The 17,739-nt window shown below is 44.7% G+C and overlaps 1 protein-coding gene and 1 long non-coding RNA gene across 2 annotated transcripts in view; both read right to left on the reverse strand.

Annotated features, from left to right (window-relative positions):
* Positions 1-17,739, reverse strand: part of LOC308486517 — a 244,170-nt gene that overhangs the window by 132,428 nt on the left and 94,003 nt on the right. The window lies entirely within an intron of this gene.
* KIN (Kin17 DNA and RNA binding protein) lies at positions 24-17,396 on the reverse strand. Its single transcript, XM_081023159.1, has 14 exons — positions 17,212-17,396; positions 15,104-15,198; positions 14,439-14,482; positions 14,217-14,339; positions 12,571-12,752; positions 11,342-11,390; positions 11,153-11,210; positions 9,592-9,718; positions 7,980-8,030; positions 6,828-6,896; positions 3,942-4,041; positions 2,828-2,928; positions 1,439-1,530; positions 24-393 (listed from the first exon to the last, which is right to left on the reverse strand). Exons 1-13 carry the CDS (start codon positions 17,323-17,325, stop codon positions 1,468-1,470), a joined length of 1,176 nt encoding a protein of 391 aa, XP_080879285.1. The 5' UTR covers positions 17,326-17,396; the 3' UTR covers positions 24-393; positions 1,439-1,467.

Here is a 17,739-nt window from a genome sequence, read left to right on the forward strand (position 1 = left end):
GAATGCGTTGAGGAAAAAGGACACACTGTCAAATATTCTCTTTTATTTTTAAACAGCCATAAAAAAAATCACTGTACAAGTCATTATACATTTTTTACAAAACTACTGGAGGTGATGGAAGAGCATTTTGAAGGGAGGGTGGAGGGCTAGATGCAGAAAACAGCATGGAGATGGTCTGCCGTATTCCCTATTTCCCAAAAATAAATGTCTGTGTCACCGGTGTTACACCACCCATTTCGTCCAAGGATGGGGTTGGGGTTCAGACGAGAGGATCCAAACGGCTATGGGGTGCCCCTTCTGGGGGAGCTTTCGAGGATGTCTCCCAGCTACTCCTCAAGACCTCCAAACAGCTGAGAGACTGCTTAGGAGTCAATGTTGCAGCAGGACGAGGGGCTGTAGAAAAGGAAATCGGGTAAAAGCTCAAGAAACGGCGACAAGCATGGACCCCGTGTGTTTAACTACAGTGCTACCTCAGTTTACGAACAGCCCTGTTTACGAACTATTCAGTTTACGAACTCCGCAAAACCAGAAGTAGTGTTCCAGTGTGTGAACTTTACCTCGGTCTACAAACGGAAGCCGAACAGTGGAAGGGCACCGGTGGCGGGAGGTCTCATTAGGGAAAGCGCGCCTCCATTTAAGAACGGATTTGGTTTAAGAACGGACTTCAGGAACAGATTAAGTTCGTAAACCGAGGTACCACTGTCCTTGGATCCTAGGCAGACTCTCCCATGGGGTATTCTTTGCCATAACCTGACTAACACAGGGTTGCCTGGGAGCAGATTCCTCGAAGTGTACTTTCATTAATCACATTAGGGTGGTGATGGGGGAACATGACAAAAACTGAAGCGAGGACTGAGCCAGCACCTGAAAATTGCCTCTTTCCTAGACCGCCCTTAGCTGGGAGAATGAAATGGGGTTTGGGCTTAGCCACAAACTGAGCTGGCTGGCAGGGCAAGCAAAGAAGAGGAAGCAAACCATCGGAGAACTGCTTCCTCTTCTAACTCAACTATTCATGGGCAACAGCTCGAGAACAGACAAGATGGGTCATATTTCACAAACGGTACATAAATAAGTCCAGCCCTTCCCAGGCAGGCCAAAATCTGCACCCATGACCTTTAACCCCATTTGGCAGATGAATCACTCCTTGTTTGTTGACTTCCAATAATTCTACAAGGCAACTGGAAGGCTGCAACTGTTTATAGCTGGCAGCAGATTATAGAGAGGCTTAATGGAATGACTGCTTCCCATCAGATGCACTGGACAAGTTGAAATTAAATATTACACTGTTGCAGAATTTTGATGTGTAAGGGATTTAGGCACAAAAAAATCATCGGTTCATTACATAAAAATAAAATAAAATTCTGGTTTTTTAAAATACAAGTTCTAAAACTCCGACACAGTGGAGTTGAGTGCATCAAGGCATCCTTAGGTAGGGTACCTCCCGGTCCGTCTGCTCTTCTAATCATCTCAGGCCAACTTGGAAATGTCTTCATAGGGGATGCCTTCAACTTTACGTCCTTTCAGAGGTCCCTGGGAAGGGAAGTCAGGCAAAAGGAAACCTTCAGTCAGGCAGTTGCTAGAGGGACCTGCTTATGTGGAAATGTTAGGACATTTGGGGCTTCCTAATTTGAAGATAAGGGATGCGGGTGGCGCAGTGGGTTAAACCACAGAGCCTAGGACTTGCCGATCAGAAGGTCAGCGGTTCGAATCCCCGCAACGGGGCGAGCTCCCGTTGCTCGGTCCCTGCTCCTGCCAACCTAGTAGTTCGAAAGCACGTCAAAGTGCAAGTAGATAAATAGGTATCACTCCGGCGGGAAGGTAAACGGCGTTTCCGTGTGCTGCTCTGGTTCGCCAGAAGCGGCTTAGTCATGCTGGCCACATGACCCGGAAGCTGTACGCCGGCTCCCTCGGCCAATAAAGCGAGATGAGCGCCACAACCCCAGAGTCGGCCACGACTGGACCTAATGGTCAGGGGTCCCCTTTACCCCTTTACCTAATTTGAAGTTAAAAGGTGAGTAAGGGGGGAAAATGAGAGAAGGATATGAAATTCTGCATGGTATAGAGAAAGCAGAGGTGAATAGTGGGAGATTCAGGGCAAAGAAGAAGAAATACTTCTCCATGCAGCAGACAGCTGAACTATGGAATTTTCTCCCACAAAATTTGGTGATGGTCACTGACCTGGGCGGCTTTAAAAGTGGATCAGAAAAAAACAATGCTGGATAAGGCTGTTAGTATACCACCCTTGTGATCAGTTGCGAATGATGCTGAATAGGATGCTAGGCTAGATGGGAATTTGGTCTGAGCCAGCAGAGCTCTTTTCATAATCTCTCCATCCCTGCCAAACTGTACTGTTTACTCAAGAGGAAAGCTCACGAAACTAAAGTGACCAGAAAAGGAAAAATAGGATAGAAAAACAGGCAAGGAGAGAGATTCTTTCGTCCATTAGGCAAACAGTACTGATGACACAGAAATCTTAAAACGACATTAGCAGTAAATAGAAGCTGAAATGTTAGGAGTTTGCCAAGCTTTGGGAAAACGCACAGGTTAGGCTGGGACTTGGCAAAGCGTTATGCAGGATTAGTGAGAAGATTGATCAAGAGATCTATTCTAAGGGGGGGGGGTGCATTTTGGGTTGGGGAATATTTTAATATTTCATTTATGGTGCCAAAATACCCAAAATGAGGCTTCGGCAGCAGTCCTGTGCAATATTTACCTGGGAGTAAGACCCTCTGGACACAGTAGGGCTTACTTCTGAGTAAGCACAGGACTGCCTTGTTAACGTTCCAAACAGCACACCATGAGACAGCAGGGGTGAAAAGATACTTACAGTTTCAATGAGTATCGTTGCCGAAAACTTTTTCTCATGGATGCTCTCTAAGGTAGCTTCATTTCCTCTATAGCCCCCATTTAGAACCAGCACCTTTTTGCCTGAAACATGAACACATGTGAATCTGCTTTAGATCGAGTGAAACCCTGGGTTAGCCTAACTTAATGCTGTCTTTTCTGAATGCACAGACACTGGTAACTGGATTCTTCTGCATGCAAAACATTACTCTGTCGCCTGAGCTCACAGAGCTCATCTCCCAATTTCATTGCTGCCTTCTGGCATTGGGGAGGTTGAGAATGTGGGATATGATCGGGAGTAAACATGGACCAATGGTACCAACTAGTATGGGAAACAGCCTTATTAGAAAAACTAACCAACAAACTGAAACTGACACAGGGACAAATGGAAGAAGATGCCTTCAGCCCGGTATGGCTCCCCTTTATCACATCCACAGCCCAACAAGACAACGACAAGAATCCACCAACAGCATACGAATCAATATGGCTAACCTGATTCAAAAACACCCACCAAAAAACACCCACTCACACACGAAAACAAAGTCCACCACAGCCAATCACAAACAAACAACCTTCTTCTCTGGCGATCACTCGTAGCCGAGTAAGATTGTCTTCCATAAACACGGTTTTAACAGTGTTAATCTAGTCTATGAAAGTCTGTCAACTGACTTCATCAACAGATTTCCCCCCTCTGCTACAATTTTAAATTAAGGGTTAACTGATAGCCTAACTTCCAATCTTGTATCACTCCACCTGGGCTTTAAAGTGGTTGGATTCAACAGAAAGCACCTTGGCCCTCCAGATATTTTGAGACTACAATTCCCATCATCCCCGACCACTGGTCCTGCTAGCTAGGGATCATGGGAGTTGTAGGCCAAAAACATCTGGAGGGCCGAGGTTGAAGAAGTTTGGTCTAGAGGATAGGAAATGGAAATCTCAAGTTGGTGGCTACTAGGCATTCTGGCCAGGCTCTATCTCCCGTGCCAGAGGCAGCCTGGGGGGCAAAAACTGTGCTCAGATCCTGCTTTCATCTGGTTGGTACTAGATGGGCCTGATCCAGAAAAGTCTTCTCTTATTGGTCTGGCAAGACAGCTTACCTGGTGCTGGGATCACCGTCTCCAGATGCGTTTGGTCAAGCTTCAGTTTATCTCCAGAGTCAATCACCTTGACAACTGCTGTGTATTTGTCAATTACTTCCTATAATATTAATGCACATTATTATTATTATTATTATTATTATTATTTCAATTTATATACCATCCTTTAACCAAAGATCCCAGGGCAGTGTAGAACACTAAGAACATAATTTACACAGCATAATAGTAAAAACATAATACACAGCATAATAATAAAATAATCATAACAGTCCCCTCACACAAATATAATGGGCTATAGATTATTTAATGGCTAAAGGCCTGGGTAAAGAGGATTGTTTCCACCTGCTGCCTAAGACATGTAGTGATGGCGCCAAGCGAGCCTCTCTGGGAACAGCATTCCACAAATGGGGAGCCACTGCAGAAAAGGCCCTTTCTCTAGAGCACGGGGTGTCCAAAACGTTTTTCAAAGAGGGCCAGATTTGATGAAGTGAACGTGCGTGAGGGCCGACCATTTTGCCTGACGTTCTTTGAACCATTGAAATGAAATGCAAATGAAATGAAATGCAAATGAAATGAAATGCAAATTAACTATTTCATGCAAAGTTAATTGCAAACGGCATTAATTTCCATTTTGTCACATGGATGACAAATCTAAACAGGTGTTAAATCACTCTGCCTTTCATATCTGAAGGCCAGATGGGAAAAAATCCAGGAAACTGAAATATACGTCAGGAACATTGTAAAGTACATTACATATTATTGGTAATAAAGGTTGTCTGTCAACTTTTAAGTTCAAAAAATATGAACAGGAACGTAACACCAAGTTGGCACAAACCTCTTGATGAGTTTTGACTAGCAAATAAAGGTTAAAGGAAGAGTGTGTGTGTGTGTGTGTGTCCCTTTTTCTTCCCTCTCTCCTTAAAAGCACTCTCCTCTCCATTGCTGCAAATGGCCCCCGGGCCGGACTTTGGACATGACTGCTCTAGAGGCAATGAAACAGTTGCCAGGGTGAGGTGGGTGAACGGAACGGTGGATCTCCCATGTCGGATGGGAAACTTGGGACTCAGCAGTGCAACTTTCCCAAGGCACTTAAATTTTCCATGGCACCTGGCTTTCCCAAAGGCACTGGATATGAACCCGGCCTTCGCAGGTCCAATGCCAGGTTTTACCGGGGCTCTCTGATCCATGAATGTGGAACCTGCAGCACACCCAGGGCTATTGGACTTCCATCTCCCAGCCTGGCCAGGAATGATGCTAGAAAAATGCAACCTGTGCTGCTGATAAAGGTAAAGGGTCCAGTCGTGGCTGACTCTGGGGTTGAGGTGCTCATCTCACTTTATTGGCCGAGGGAGCCGGCGTACAGCTTCCAGGTCATGTGGCCAGCATGACAAAGCCGCTTCTGGCGAACCAGAGCAGCGCACAGAAACACCGTTTACCTTCCCGCCGGAGTGGTACCTATTTATCTACTTGCACTTTGACGTGCTTTCGAACTGCTAGGTTGGCAGGAGCAGGGACCGAGCAACAGGAGCTCACCCCATTGCGGGGATTCGAACTGCCGACCTTCTGATTGGCAAGTCCTAGGCTCTGTGGTTTAACCCACAGCGCCACCCGCATCCCTAATACTGCTGATAGAAGTAGTACAACTCATGCAACACGTTGGCGACTAATATACACAAAATAATTACCAAAATGATTATGCATTCTTTATCAATCTTCTGAGAAAAATACAAACACTTATGCAAAGCCACAGAGACTTACGAACTACCCAACCTAAGATGAACTTATAATGTCTGATTTCAATGGATTTTTCAAGTGCTCAGTTCAGTCTTTTGTTTTCTTTATCTTTTTAGGTAAGTTCATGAAGATACCAACAAAAGGTAAGTTTGATGTTGTTCACAATACTGAGAGATGCTAGTGAAGTTGTAGATGGATGTTAATGAAGTTCTAGACAGGGTGCCGGCGTTTTGCACCTGTTTCGCCCTGGCGGTCCAAGTAATCAAGAGGCCGCTGTTCACCCCCGATAAGGCCCTTTTACTGGGGCTTGCAGGTAGCACACTCCCAAGGTAGTTTTCCGGGCTTCTTCAGTGGTCTAATCTCAAAGCCTTGATACGTATATTGATATTCAATACTTTTTCTTGGCTTAAGCTTAAGAGACCGATTTGCTTGGCCAGGAATGATGGCAGCAACATTGGGGGGGGGGGCACAGGTTCCCCATCCCTGCCTAATGTCACAGCAGCCCAGTGGGGATGCAGATCAGTGTCTGGGAAAACCCTGAGCCCCGCGCCAAATACCTCCCCCCTGAACCATAACAAACATAGGGAGAGGGGTCGGTGGAAGAAGACTGGAAAAAATTTAAAATATATCTTCAAAAATATTGTAATATTAAAGACTGTTAGAAAGATGTTGGAAAAAGAAAATTTAGGCAGTTTTGGTAGATATGACATTAAGGATTAAGCAAAAATGAGTTGATGAAATTGATGAAACAGAGGATGTTTAATTATAATATTTTAAATTAAAATACGTAAATGAAAATAAGGTTGGAAGGATTTGCTGGAAAAAATGATTTGAACTAGAATACAAAATTGGGAGGTGAGAGGAGGTCAAGGAAATAAGTAAAGGGAAAAAGTTATCTAAAGGTTTAATTTGTTTTTGTTTTAATTTAATTTAATGTATTTTTATATTTTTTGTCTTGCTTATTGTTCTCTTTTTTCTTTTTACTTTGCTCTGTTATGGAAAAAAAAATTTTTTTGTATTTCTTTTTATATTTTGTACTGTTTTTTTCTCTTTTTGTAATCTTAAACTTGGAATAAATATCATTTAAAAAAAAAAAAAAAAAAGAACCATAACAAACATGTCTGCTGACAGATAAAAGGCCGGTGGGCTCACCTTGACAACTGCCTTCTTTTTGTGGTATTTCTCACCCAGTTTCTTCGTTATAATTTTGACCACAATTTCCTGGAGAAGAGAGAGGAGGAAAGGCTATTTATGTATGCCACTACCGCGGCCCGTGTTTTGTTAGCCCCCAAATGGAAAACAAGTGAGGTCCCAACTAAAGAAGAATGGCAACTTAAACTGATGGACTATGCGCAGCTTGCAGATTTAACATATAGGATAAGAGAACAGGAACAATATATGTTTAAAGAAGATTGGAAAATGTGTAATGAATATATGGGTGAAAACTGTGTACATTTGAAAACGTTGGCAGCATTAAGATAAATTCAACAGTGTAAATAGGTTTTGATGGATGTGAAAATGGAACACCGAATGGTTTAGTTTATGTAAAATATGCAGGGATCTACAGCATGCAAATTGAACCATGGAAGGAGAAGGGAAGTCATTGGTATTTTAAGGTTGTTCAAATGAATATCCTAAAATGTAAAGTAGAAAAATCTAATAAAAATTATGCAAAAAATAAATCAAAACAAAAGCATTCTTCAATCCCTTCATATTACCACCACATGCAATTTTCCCCATTTGTTCAATTCAAATTACAAATTAAAACAAATTCATCTGATTCATGGGGGGAGGGAAAGAGATTTTAAAAGGACAAAATACATTCAGGTAGGTTGCTCTCCTTTCATTTCTCATGGATTTCAGCAGATGCTGCCTGTGAGGCACTGCAGGAGGACCTAGGCTGCAACTCAGAGGCCGTGTTTATTTGGCTAACTGTTGTGCCACAGACTGCGGTCACAGCTGGTCTGGCCTTGTCCCATTGTCCACCCTTCCCTAATGCACACAGAAAACTAGCACTCCCAGCACCCTCAAAGAACTACACTTCCCAGCATACTTTGAAGAAAGCCGTGACTCTTTAAAGTGGCATCATGCTACTTTAAATGCATCGTGCAGTTATGGGGCTTGAAAGTGGACTTTTAAAAAATTCATTCTGAACCCAGATTAAAAATAAAGTGCTACCCTTCCAATACTCCACATTGTTTGGTCCAGACACAAAGAGTATCGTTTGGATGGAACCAGCCTGAAAGTGAAAATGCAGCTTGCAACGCTGAATGATAGGGGCCACGTCCCCGTTTGGATACTTACAGGCTGCAGCCAATGGTCTGTCCGGGAAGATTTCTTCTTCTCTTCCTCAAACTAAGAGAGGAAAGGAAACACAACTGGTTCAAATTTAAGATCAAAAGAAGGATGATGTTTAAAATGTGCTGCTTCCATCTTTATTATGGTCATAGATCAGCATAAGTGGCGGCGGCGGGGGTTGCAATCATTTAAAATCTGTAAAACTTTGGAAAAAGGTAAAGGGACCCATGACCATTAGGTCCAGTCGTGACCGACTCTTTGACGTGCTTTTGAACTGCTAGGTTGGCAGGAGCAGAGACCGAGCAATGGGAGCTCACCCCGTCACGGGGATTCGAACCGCCGACCTTCTGATCGGCAAGTCCTAGGCTCTGTGGTTTAACCCACAGCGCCACCTGCGTCCCTTACGTAAAACGTTTTGGAAAGCTAAAATTATTAAAACAGAAGGTATATATACAAAACCTATAAGACTCTAAAAGCAGCTAAAAGAATCTATAAAAAGGGTTAAGAGCATTAAACAGATGTCATAATTTGTGTGGTACGTTTTATAATTTGTATGTTAAAATTAATAAAAATGTATTTAAAAAAAAGAGCATTAAACAGATGTCGAAGAGCATAAAAGGTTAGTATATAAAAGCCTATGGCTATCAATTTACAAATCACTCTGATATGAGTGTTCATTAAATCCAGTTTGTGGCACAGGTCATCATCCAACGAATTTTGAGTGCTGCTATGCAGAACCTGGCAACATTATATGTTATAGCAGAGCTGGTATCTGAAAGCAGCAGGGGAATATAGAATTGTCCTATGAGCCCTGGTTACTTATGGAGTAGTGGGGAGATGAGGCCAATACAAATGTCTCTATAATATAGACACTGGAGAAGCACATGCTCTGTTGTTTCGATTTGTCCAGAATCACAGGGGCATTAACCAGCCCCCAAAGAATGGATTTTATGACTTCCAGAGGAGTAAGATTATCACCAACAACATGCGACCACACCCCACTTGATAGGGATATGCTTCCCCCAGCCCACCCCTCAACATTTCAACCGTGAGAATCTGAACTTTTTAAAAAACCTATAGTCTGGAATATATTTTCCATACACTTTCCCTGCAGCAATGCCCCCGGTGGTCCTATCACATTTTACTCAAGGTGCAGAGAGAGCTGGTGTTTTTGAGAAAGGGGGCTTCTTATTATAGTGAGAAGCGTGAATTAATGGGCTCTGGGAGAAGAGATAGGGACTGCTTTGCTCCTCCGGGTTAACTCTCTCCAGACCAACGATGGGCTGCCATCTAGGTCCGCCCTAACGTTTATGGGTTGTGGTTTGTCCAAGAGGGCGAAACCAGAAGCCCAAATCTGAACGATGCACCAAACATGGCTCAACAAAATGCAGCAGCAAAATGCAAAGCAGCTGTAATCTCCTTTCTAGAAACTTACAGGTTGGTGCTAAGCCATGATACAGATTAGTGTGAAGTGTAAACCTCTTACTTTTCCAAGCTATTCAGATGAAAATCTTAACCCCGCATGGCTGCTTTATGTTTCTTGCAGATCTCCATGCTTTGTTCCCTATTTTTTTCCTTGCATTTGCAACTTAATTCTGCAAATTTCATCTCACTGCACCTCCATGATCTCATCGAGGGCTGTTTTCTTCTTCTTCCTCTTCTCTTTCTCTGAATTCTGAGGCATTTCTTTCCGCTTCACTGTGGGCGCTGCTCCTGCCTCCTTCAGTGCACTGGATCCAAGCGCGCTGAAAAAAGAGAACGCAGACGAATAATGCATACCTAACCCCTGTCTACTCAGAAGCGAAGTCCTTGTGAATTCAACAAGGCTTACTCTCAGGTAAGTGGGGCTAGGCCTGCAGCCTTAGACTGCAAGCTTTCTCAGAGAAACATAACACTTAACAGGGGCTGCAAGGGCCCACCCCCCTCTCCAAGAAGCAGCTTGATTGGCCCAGCAGAGTGCCAATCCCACTGCCCCTGAGAAACTCAAGTCCTGAGCTGGGACATTAAATGCTGCTCTGTACCTCTGCCTATCATGCTTGGTTTATTCCGTTCCCAAGTGAATAAGGGTTGAATTCAATGGAATTCTACTCAGACCTACTGGTATCAATGAGCCTATGTTAGGTACAGTCATACCTTGGGTTAAAGTCGCTTCAGGTTGAGTGTTTTCAGGGTGCGCTCCGCGGTGACCCGGAAGTAACGGAATGGGTTACTTCCGGGTTTCACTGCCCGTGCATGTGCAGACGCTCAAAACATCATGCGCATGCACAGAAGCGGCAAATCGCGACCCGCGCACGTGCAGATGCAGGTTGCGTTCTGCTCAGGATGCGAATGGGACTCCGGAACAGATCCCGTTCACATCCAGAGGTATCCAGAGATATTCCCATTACAGTGGCACCTCAGGTTAAGTACTTAATTCGTTCCAGAGGTCCGTTCTTAACCTGAAACTGTTCTTAATCTGAAGCTCCACTTTAGTTAATGGGGCCTCCTGCTGCTGCCGCGCCGCCGGAGCACGATTTCTGTTCTCATCCTGAAGCAAAGTTCTTAACCCGAGGTATTATTTCTGGGTTAGAGGAGTCCGTAACCTGAAGCTTATGTAACATGAAGCGTATGTAACCCGAGGTACCACTGTAATTGAATTGGACTACCCTGAGTATGGCTAGCACTGGATACAATTCTATGGCCTGGATTCAACAGATGTAGCAGTAGAAGGCAATACAAGGGCTTTTGCCGGCACAACAGGGCTGTATTTTCAAACCACCCCTTCTATTTCTGGTCAAGAATCAGAAAACGAAGGTTGCTGATGGTGCAACTGGGTTTAGGTAGGAGGGTCTTAAGAGAACAGGGACATGAAATGAAGTTATGGAAAGAGTCGGGGAGATGGACAGGAGATGGACCCCTCCAACGCTGACCCGTGTTCTGTGCAATGCTGAAGGCTGACACCTGTTCCAGATTTTTTTAAGGAAAGCATAAGCTGGCAAGATTGTCACGCCGGGAAGCAATTCCTAGGCTTGGAGTACAATCCCAAAGGTTGTTCTCCTTTCTCTGAGGTGTGAAGGGAGAGGCAGAAAAGTCAGGTAATGGGGGGCACCCCATGGAACAAACTTACTGACTGGCAAAATATTCACTGTCCGAATAAGGGCAGATGAGAAACAAAAGATGCAGACTGGAAACACACTGACCTGGCTTTGGAATGAGACGCTGTTGAAGTGCTTGCTCCTTTGCACAAATTAAAGACCACTGAAATAAAGGAAAAAAAGATGTTCCATCTTAGTTCATGCTCTCCAGACAATGAGTTCAATCTCAGGCTTGCCAATTGGTTCCCGCAAAAGCCTTGCCTGGGGAGATCACAGGGTTCCATATCCATTTACCTTTCTCCTCCTCATTTTCTCTGTTCAGTTCTGTGTAGACCGGTTCTCCCTGCGAGAGGATAACAGAGCAACTTCAGGGCTTGAGCACACCACTGACGAACACAAGCCAGAGCAGTTCTGGGAGTTTAAACTTAACAGTGACCGAGGATGAAGGAGGGAAGTTAAGCAAGACTCTACGGACTAAGTGGAGCCCTTTTAGAGAACAGGCGGCTTTTGGGCAGATGAAAGTGGCAAGATCTGCAGCTGGGAAAGTCACAGGTCAGGGACGCATTGGGAATCAAGAAAGGGAAGACAGGGATGATGGTGGATGTTGCCACCAACGCAGGAACCACTTGCCAGTGGAGCAGAGCAACTATGCTAGCTTCCCAGCAGGTGGGTCACTGTTGTTCATCGGGAAGGAGAGCAGGGAGGTGGCAGGCAGGTCAGGAAGGTGCAAAGGCACCGTCAGGAGCACTAGATTGGCTCTATCAGTGTGTCTGCAGCTCACCGGCCTTGTGGCTGCCTTGCCCTCCCAGCAGCTGGGTCACTGTTGCTTACCTAGGACCCTCGTACCTACGGGACCGCCTCTCCTGGTATGCCCCACAGAGAGCTTCAAGGTCCATAAATAGCAACACCCTAGTGGTCCTGGGCCCTAAGGAAGTTAGATTAGCTTCAACCAGAGCCAGGGCCTTTTCAACACTGGCTCCGGCCTGGTGGAATGCTCTGCCTCATGAGACCAGGGCCCTGCAGGATCTGATTTCTTTCTGAAGGGCCTGTAAGACAGAGTTGTTCTGCCTCTTTCTTTTTCCTTTCTCCTCCTGTGATGAGGCTGCATTTTAATAATTTAATGTTTCAATATTTTAATTGTTGTATTGTAATCTTGTTTTTAAGTTGTATTCATTCAACTTGTTTTTATTATTGCTTGTTAGCCGCCCTGAGCCTGGCCTTGGCTGGGGAGGGCGGGGTAGAAATAAAAATTATTATTATTATTATTATTATTACCAAGAGAGAGGGAGGCAAAGCAGCAGGCAAGTTGATGTGCTGCAAATGCACTACAGAGCCAAGCTGGTGCCCCTGCTGAAATGTTTGCACCACGGCAACTCCTGCTGCTTACTGGTAAATAAGAAGACCCATCTATGCTAGGAAGCTAGCAAAATAGCTCCGCCCCTTCCGCACCAGCCTCCTTGCACATTCTAGTTACACCCAATGACCTTTGCACTTCGAATCTGATGGAAAAGACCTTTGCAGACCTGCTCTTTCCCCTCCAAGCCTCTCCGGACTTGTTCTTCAATGAATCGGGCCGTTTTCTCTTCATCATCCAGGTCCTGTTTCTTTTTCTTCTCCTGCTCTTGCTGCCTACGGATCGTCTCGGGGTCTCGGTCGATATATTGGATGTACCAGCCTTTGGGAGTTTCGTCCACTTTGCAGAAGCCTTAAGAACACACAAAGCAAGAGAATGCTTGCTTATGGTTGTTCAGAAACAAGAAACAGCAATGTACGTCCAGGAATTGAGATGCTCTTTTTCAGTCAATACAAAATTAGTCACAGGTTGATGCTGTGGCATGACAAGCTATCAGATCTCTGTTGCTGTATTAAAGAGAGCTGGGGTACTGTACTGGGGAATAAGAGAATGAGCCAAAAACCTCCAGTTCAAATCTCTTCCCAGTTACAAACCCAAGAGAGGGCCCATAACCCTTCTTTCAGCTGCAATTCAATTCCCTCTTCTCCCACACCTGGCCATCTGCACTGTAAGATGGTTACATGTGTATGCACCAGACTTCCCCAACATGGTACCCTCCAGGAGTTTTGGACTACAGTTCCCATCATCCCAAGCTAGCACTGCCCAACCTTCAAGGGTTATGAATCCACCTGTCTAGAGAGGGTCAAACCGTGTGAAGTCAAACCACTGTGTTAGCAACACCGAAGTGACTTCCCCAGGGCACAAGCCTGGGCAGTGTGTCTGGAGGTCCTGAGCTGCCCAGACGACAAGACCCCCCCTCTTGGCCTTGCTGATGTAGTCCAAAGGAAAGCCATTTGGCACCAGCTTGGCTGCAGGAGTTGCCAGAAGGAGACATACAAGGCGCCATCCAACTGTCTTAGGGACTCTGCTCCAGATTTGTGTAGGGTTATTTCTCTTGAAGATATTTCACAAGGCAGTGGAGGTTTAGGATCAGAGTTTTCCTGCTCCTAGAAGGGCTACTTTCCCAGGTTGATGAGCCCCATCTGCCCCTCACTTCCTTCTACAACATGTGCAGAAACCGCCTTCTTGACTGTTGGACCCACTATTGGTCTCATCTGCTCAATCCACCAGAGCCTGAAATAGTGGTACCTCTGGTTGTGGACGGGATCCGTTCCAGAGCACTGGTCGGATCCTGAGGTTTCCGCAACCGGAGGGACTGCTTCTGCGCATGCAGTGATGGAGCACTTCTGCATATGCATGCGGCGCAGTAGAGCGCTCATGCGTGTGCGGCGAAACCTGGAATAATACTTCCGGGTTTGCCGTGTACATATCCTGAAGGATACGTAACCAGAGGTGAATGTAAGTAGAGGTACCACTGCATTTGCCTGTGGGGAAAAACCCTAACTCACTGAGGGCTTGAGACCCATCGTAATGGCTAGGCCATTACTTGCACACTTTCAAACATACTGTCACAATCATTAAGTACAAGTAACGTGTTGCTGCTTTTTTAAAAAAAGAAAAATTAAGCCTGTGCCCAACTATCCATTATACGACACTGTCCCTTTGTATTAGATGAATTTGAAACAACTGAATGAAAGATAGAATAATTCGCAACAGCAAGATAATGCTCTCAGACATTTTCAACACCAGAATTTCTAGATCTTTCTTGGTTTCCTTTTTGGAAGCCATCCATTCACAAACAGAAAACAGAATTACCTTCTCTCCCTAGCCACTTGGTAAAATCCGTCAGAGTTTCCCACTGGGTAGCATTCATATGGATGTGTTCTCGGTGACTAATATATTCATTATATACTATATTATTGTGGACCCTCTTTGTTCCTAGAAGGAAAAAAAATGCTCTTAATAACAGGTCTGAAGTTAGATAGAAAGCACTTTGAATTTTAAGAAATGTGGTTCTGTTCCAGCCAAGTGATTTACCAAATCGTCTTCTGAGAAGTTCTAAGAAATCATTCCGGAATTCCCTAGGGAAATATAAAAGGGACAATTGCAGCAAATGTATGTCTGACCAAAATTAGATATGAAGATAACTGCTTCCATTTGTGTGCAAATATGCTAGCTTCTGGGTAACATAGAACTCTTCCTAGGCAACAGGCAGGATGCGACTTTGATCTCTTCATTATACTGAAATTCTGGCACATGAACAGGAAGATTACTTGGTCCCAATCCCATAAGGATAGATCAATTCCCCATGGGGGAAGCCTCCACTACGCTCCAGTCTCATTCAACAACCATCCACATATTGAAAGTTCTTTGTATGTGCAAATCACCAAACTGACAAGGTTGTGTTGCTTGCTTAATTGTTTTTTGTCCTGGTATATAAGAGGTTTTTCTTTTTCTGGGAAGTGTTTTAAAAGATTATGGATACAGGTCAAATCTACAAAAAATTGCAGAACAACAGAACACCATGCAGGGAAAGTAAAGGTGGGGAATCATTCTGTGAGGCAAGCTATAAAACATGCACTGACCAAATGATTTCCCTAGCATCGCACTGAATTCCATGACACGTGTTTGTATTATTATAATATATAACAATAATTAACAAACAGCAGTAAAAACAGTGCCAATATATTGGCCAAACTCACTCTGAAAAATAATCCATGAATTGCTGAGGATCTTCAGACGCCAGCAGCAGCTGTCGCTGGTGAGATTCTGACATGCAATGACATTTAAAGCCATTCTAGGAGGGAAATGTAATAAGATGGTTGTACTCAGAGATGACAAGCAACCCGCATTAAAAAACCCCACAATAAAACTTTAGATAGAAATGCAAAGTGTGTGAAGCTTTTTCCTTGATCATTTTCCGGAAGGACGTTGCTTACGGCTTAAGTACCCAGACACAAATATTTTATGTTGTTATTACTACTACTACTACTACTACTACTACTACAGTACAGTGGTACCTCGGGTTAAGTACTTAATTCGTTCCAAAGGTCCGTACTTAACCTGAAACTGTTCTTAACCTGAAGCACCACTTTAGCTAATGGGGCCTCCTGCTGCCGCCGCGCCGCTGGAGCACGATTTCTGTTCTCATCCTGAAGCAAAGTTCTTAACCTGAAGCACTATTTCTGGGTTAGCAGAGTCTGTAACCTGAAGCATATGTAACCTGAAGCGTATGTAACCTGAGGTACCACTGTAATTGAATTTATATACCACCCTAAACTTGGGGGTCTCAGGGCGGTTCACAGGATGTCATTATTATAGCATATTTATTAAAGGTCTATACTGCCCTTCATCCAAATATCACAGGGTAGTTTACAATGTAAGACACAGAAATACACACTATAGTAACAAAAACAATAACCTCTGCCTTCACAGATACAGTTTAAAAGGCCGTAGGTTATTTAATTAGCCAAAGGCCGTAATGTTATACGTTCCAAGGGTGCACGGTATCCTAAATTATCAGAGATATTTAACCCGAGCGGATTTCCAAAGCATATCTTACTTGAGAACAACTCCAGAAGATACACAAGAGTCCTTTCTTGCAAAGGTGATGAGCCATTAATGTCAAGCAGAGCCCCCATGTGCAGGGGCAACATACCTGCAAAGCTTCGCCTGTCGGTCAGATGCTTTTTGAATTCTGAGGCTTTTCAAATGTTTGTGGGTGGGTGGGGATATGAATGCTTCGTTTTCGTTTCTGCTATTGTTATGCATTTTGCGTTCGCGCTTTGTATTTTCTTTTTTTCTGTTGTGAACCGCCCTGGGATATTCGGGCAAAGGGGGGCAAATAAAATAATAATAACCACATTTTCAAAAGCAGAGACATCACCTTGCCAACAAAGGTCCGTATAGTTAAAGCTATGGTTCTCCCAGTAGTGATGTATGGAAGTGAGAGCTGGACCATCAAGAAGGCTGATCGCCGAAGAATTGATGCTTTTGAATTATGGTGCTGGAGGAGACTCTTGAGAGTCCCATGGACTGCAAGAAGAGCCAACCTATCCATTCTGAAGGAAACCAGCCCTGAGTGCTCACTGGAAGAACAGATCTTGAAGCTGAGGCTCCAATACTTTGGCCACCTCATGAGAAGAGAAGACTCCCTGGAAAAGACCCTGATGTGGGGAAAGATGGAGGGCACAAGGAGAAGGGGACGACAGAGGACGAGATGGTTGGACAGTGTTCTCGAAGCTACCAGCATGAGTTTGACCAAACTGTGGGAGGCAGTGGAAGACAGGAGTGCCTGGCGTGCTCTGGTCCATGGGGTCACGAAGAGTCGGACACGACTAAACAACAACAACGGGGATATTAATGCTTTGTTTTCGTTTCTGCTTTTGTTATGTACAGTGGTGCCTCTGGTTACGTACTTAATTCATTCTGGAGGTCCGTTCTTAACCTGAAACTGTTCTTAACCTGAGGCACCACTTTAGCTAATGGGGCCTCCCGCTGCCGCCGCACAATTTCTGTTCTCATCCTGAAGCAAAGTTCTTAACCTGAAGCACTATTTCTGGGTTAGCGGAGTCTGTAACCTGAAGCGTATGTAACCCGAGGTACCACTGTATTTTGCGTTCTCGCTTTGTATTTTCTTTTTTCTGTTGTGAACCGCCCTGGGGTATTTGGCAAAGGGCGGTAAATAAAATAAAATAAAAATAAGGATGGCGATGGTGATAAAACACGAAACAGATATGTTGCGCCTGGCTCTGGAGGCTCTACTGGGCACCCTTCCACCCCCCCCCCCCAAAAACCCTTCCTCTCTCACCTCATCCCGGCACTGCTTCTGGCACATCTGGCAGTACCAGCGCAGCTTCTGCAGCCCCTTCGACTTGATGCGGTTGGCGATGGCCTTGGGGCTCAGGAAGTCCGTCTTCCCCATGGCGGCGGCGGCGGCGGCGGCGGAGCAACAGGGCAGCAAGCAAACAACAAACCAGAGTCGCTTCCGGGTTCTTTCCCCCCCCTTAGGAAGGGCCGGAAGCGGAAGTGACGATTATAACCAACCCTCATGCCCATAGAACGGGGGCGACCGAAAGGGTAGAGGGGTAGACAGACGCTGAATTCCGGTTCCAAATTTGGAAATAAGGGCAGTAGCAAGAAGGACGCCAACACTTGCCGTAGTGGAAGCAGATGCGGTTTGTTAAACACGATGCTAGCATGCGGGTTTTTTTAATATAATTGCTATTGGGTGATGCACAGTCACACTCAGAGCAGACCCGTTGGAATAGAGGGGTTTCAATAGGGCCTGGCCTTGATACGCCTCAGTTGTACTGTTAAAGCAATTCTTATAATTATC

Source organism: Podarcis pityusensis (genome assembly GCF_964106645.2).
Source record: "Podarcis pityusensis genome assembly, chromosome: 10".
Lineage (NCBI taxonomy): Eukaryota > Metazoa > Chordata > Lepidosauria > Squamata > Lacertidae > Podarcis > Podarcis pityusensis.

Excerpts from the sequence above, each read along its gene's own strand:
- KIN (XM_081023159.1), bottom strand. The coding sequence starts at position 17,325 with ATGGGGAAGACGGACTTCCTGAGCCCCAAGGCCATCGCCAACCGCATC. Across the intron at positions 12,753-14,216 it reads CAAGTGGCTAGGGAGAGAAG|GCTTCTGCAAAGTGGACGAA; the intron begins GTAATTCTGTTT and ends TGTGTTCTTAAG. Across the intron at positions 11,391-12,570 it reads GCTTGGAGGGGAAAGAGCAG|GGAGAACCGGTCTACACAGA; the intron begins GTCTGCAAAGGT and ends ATCCTCTCGCAG.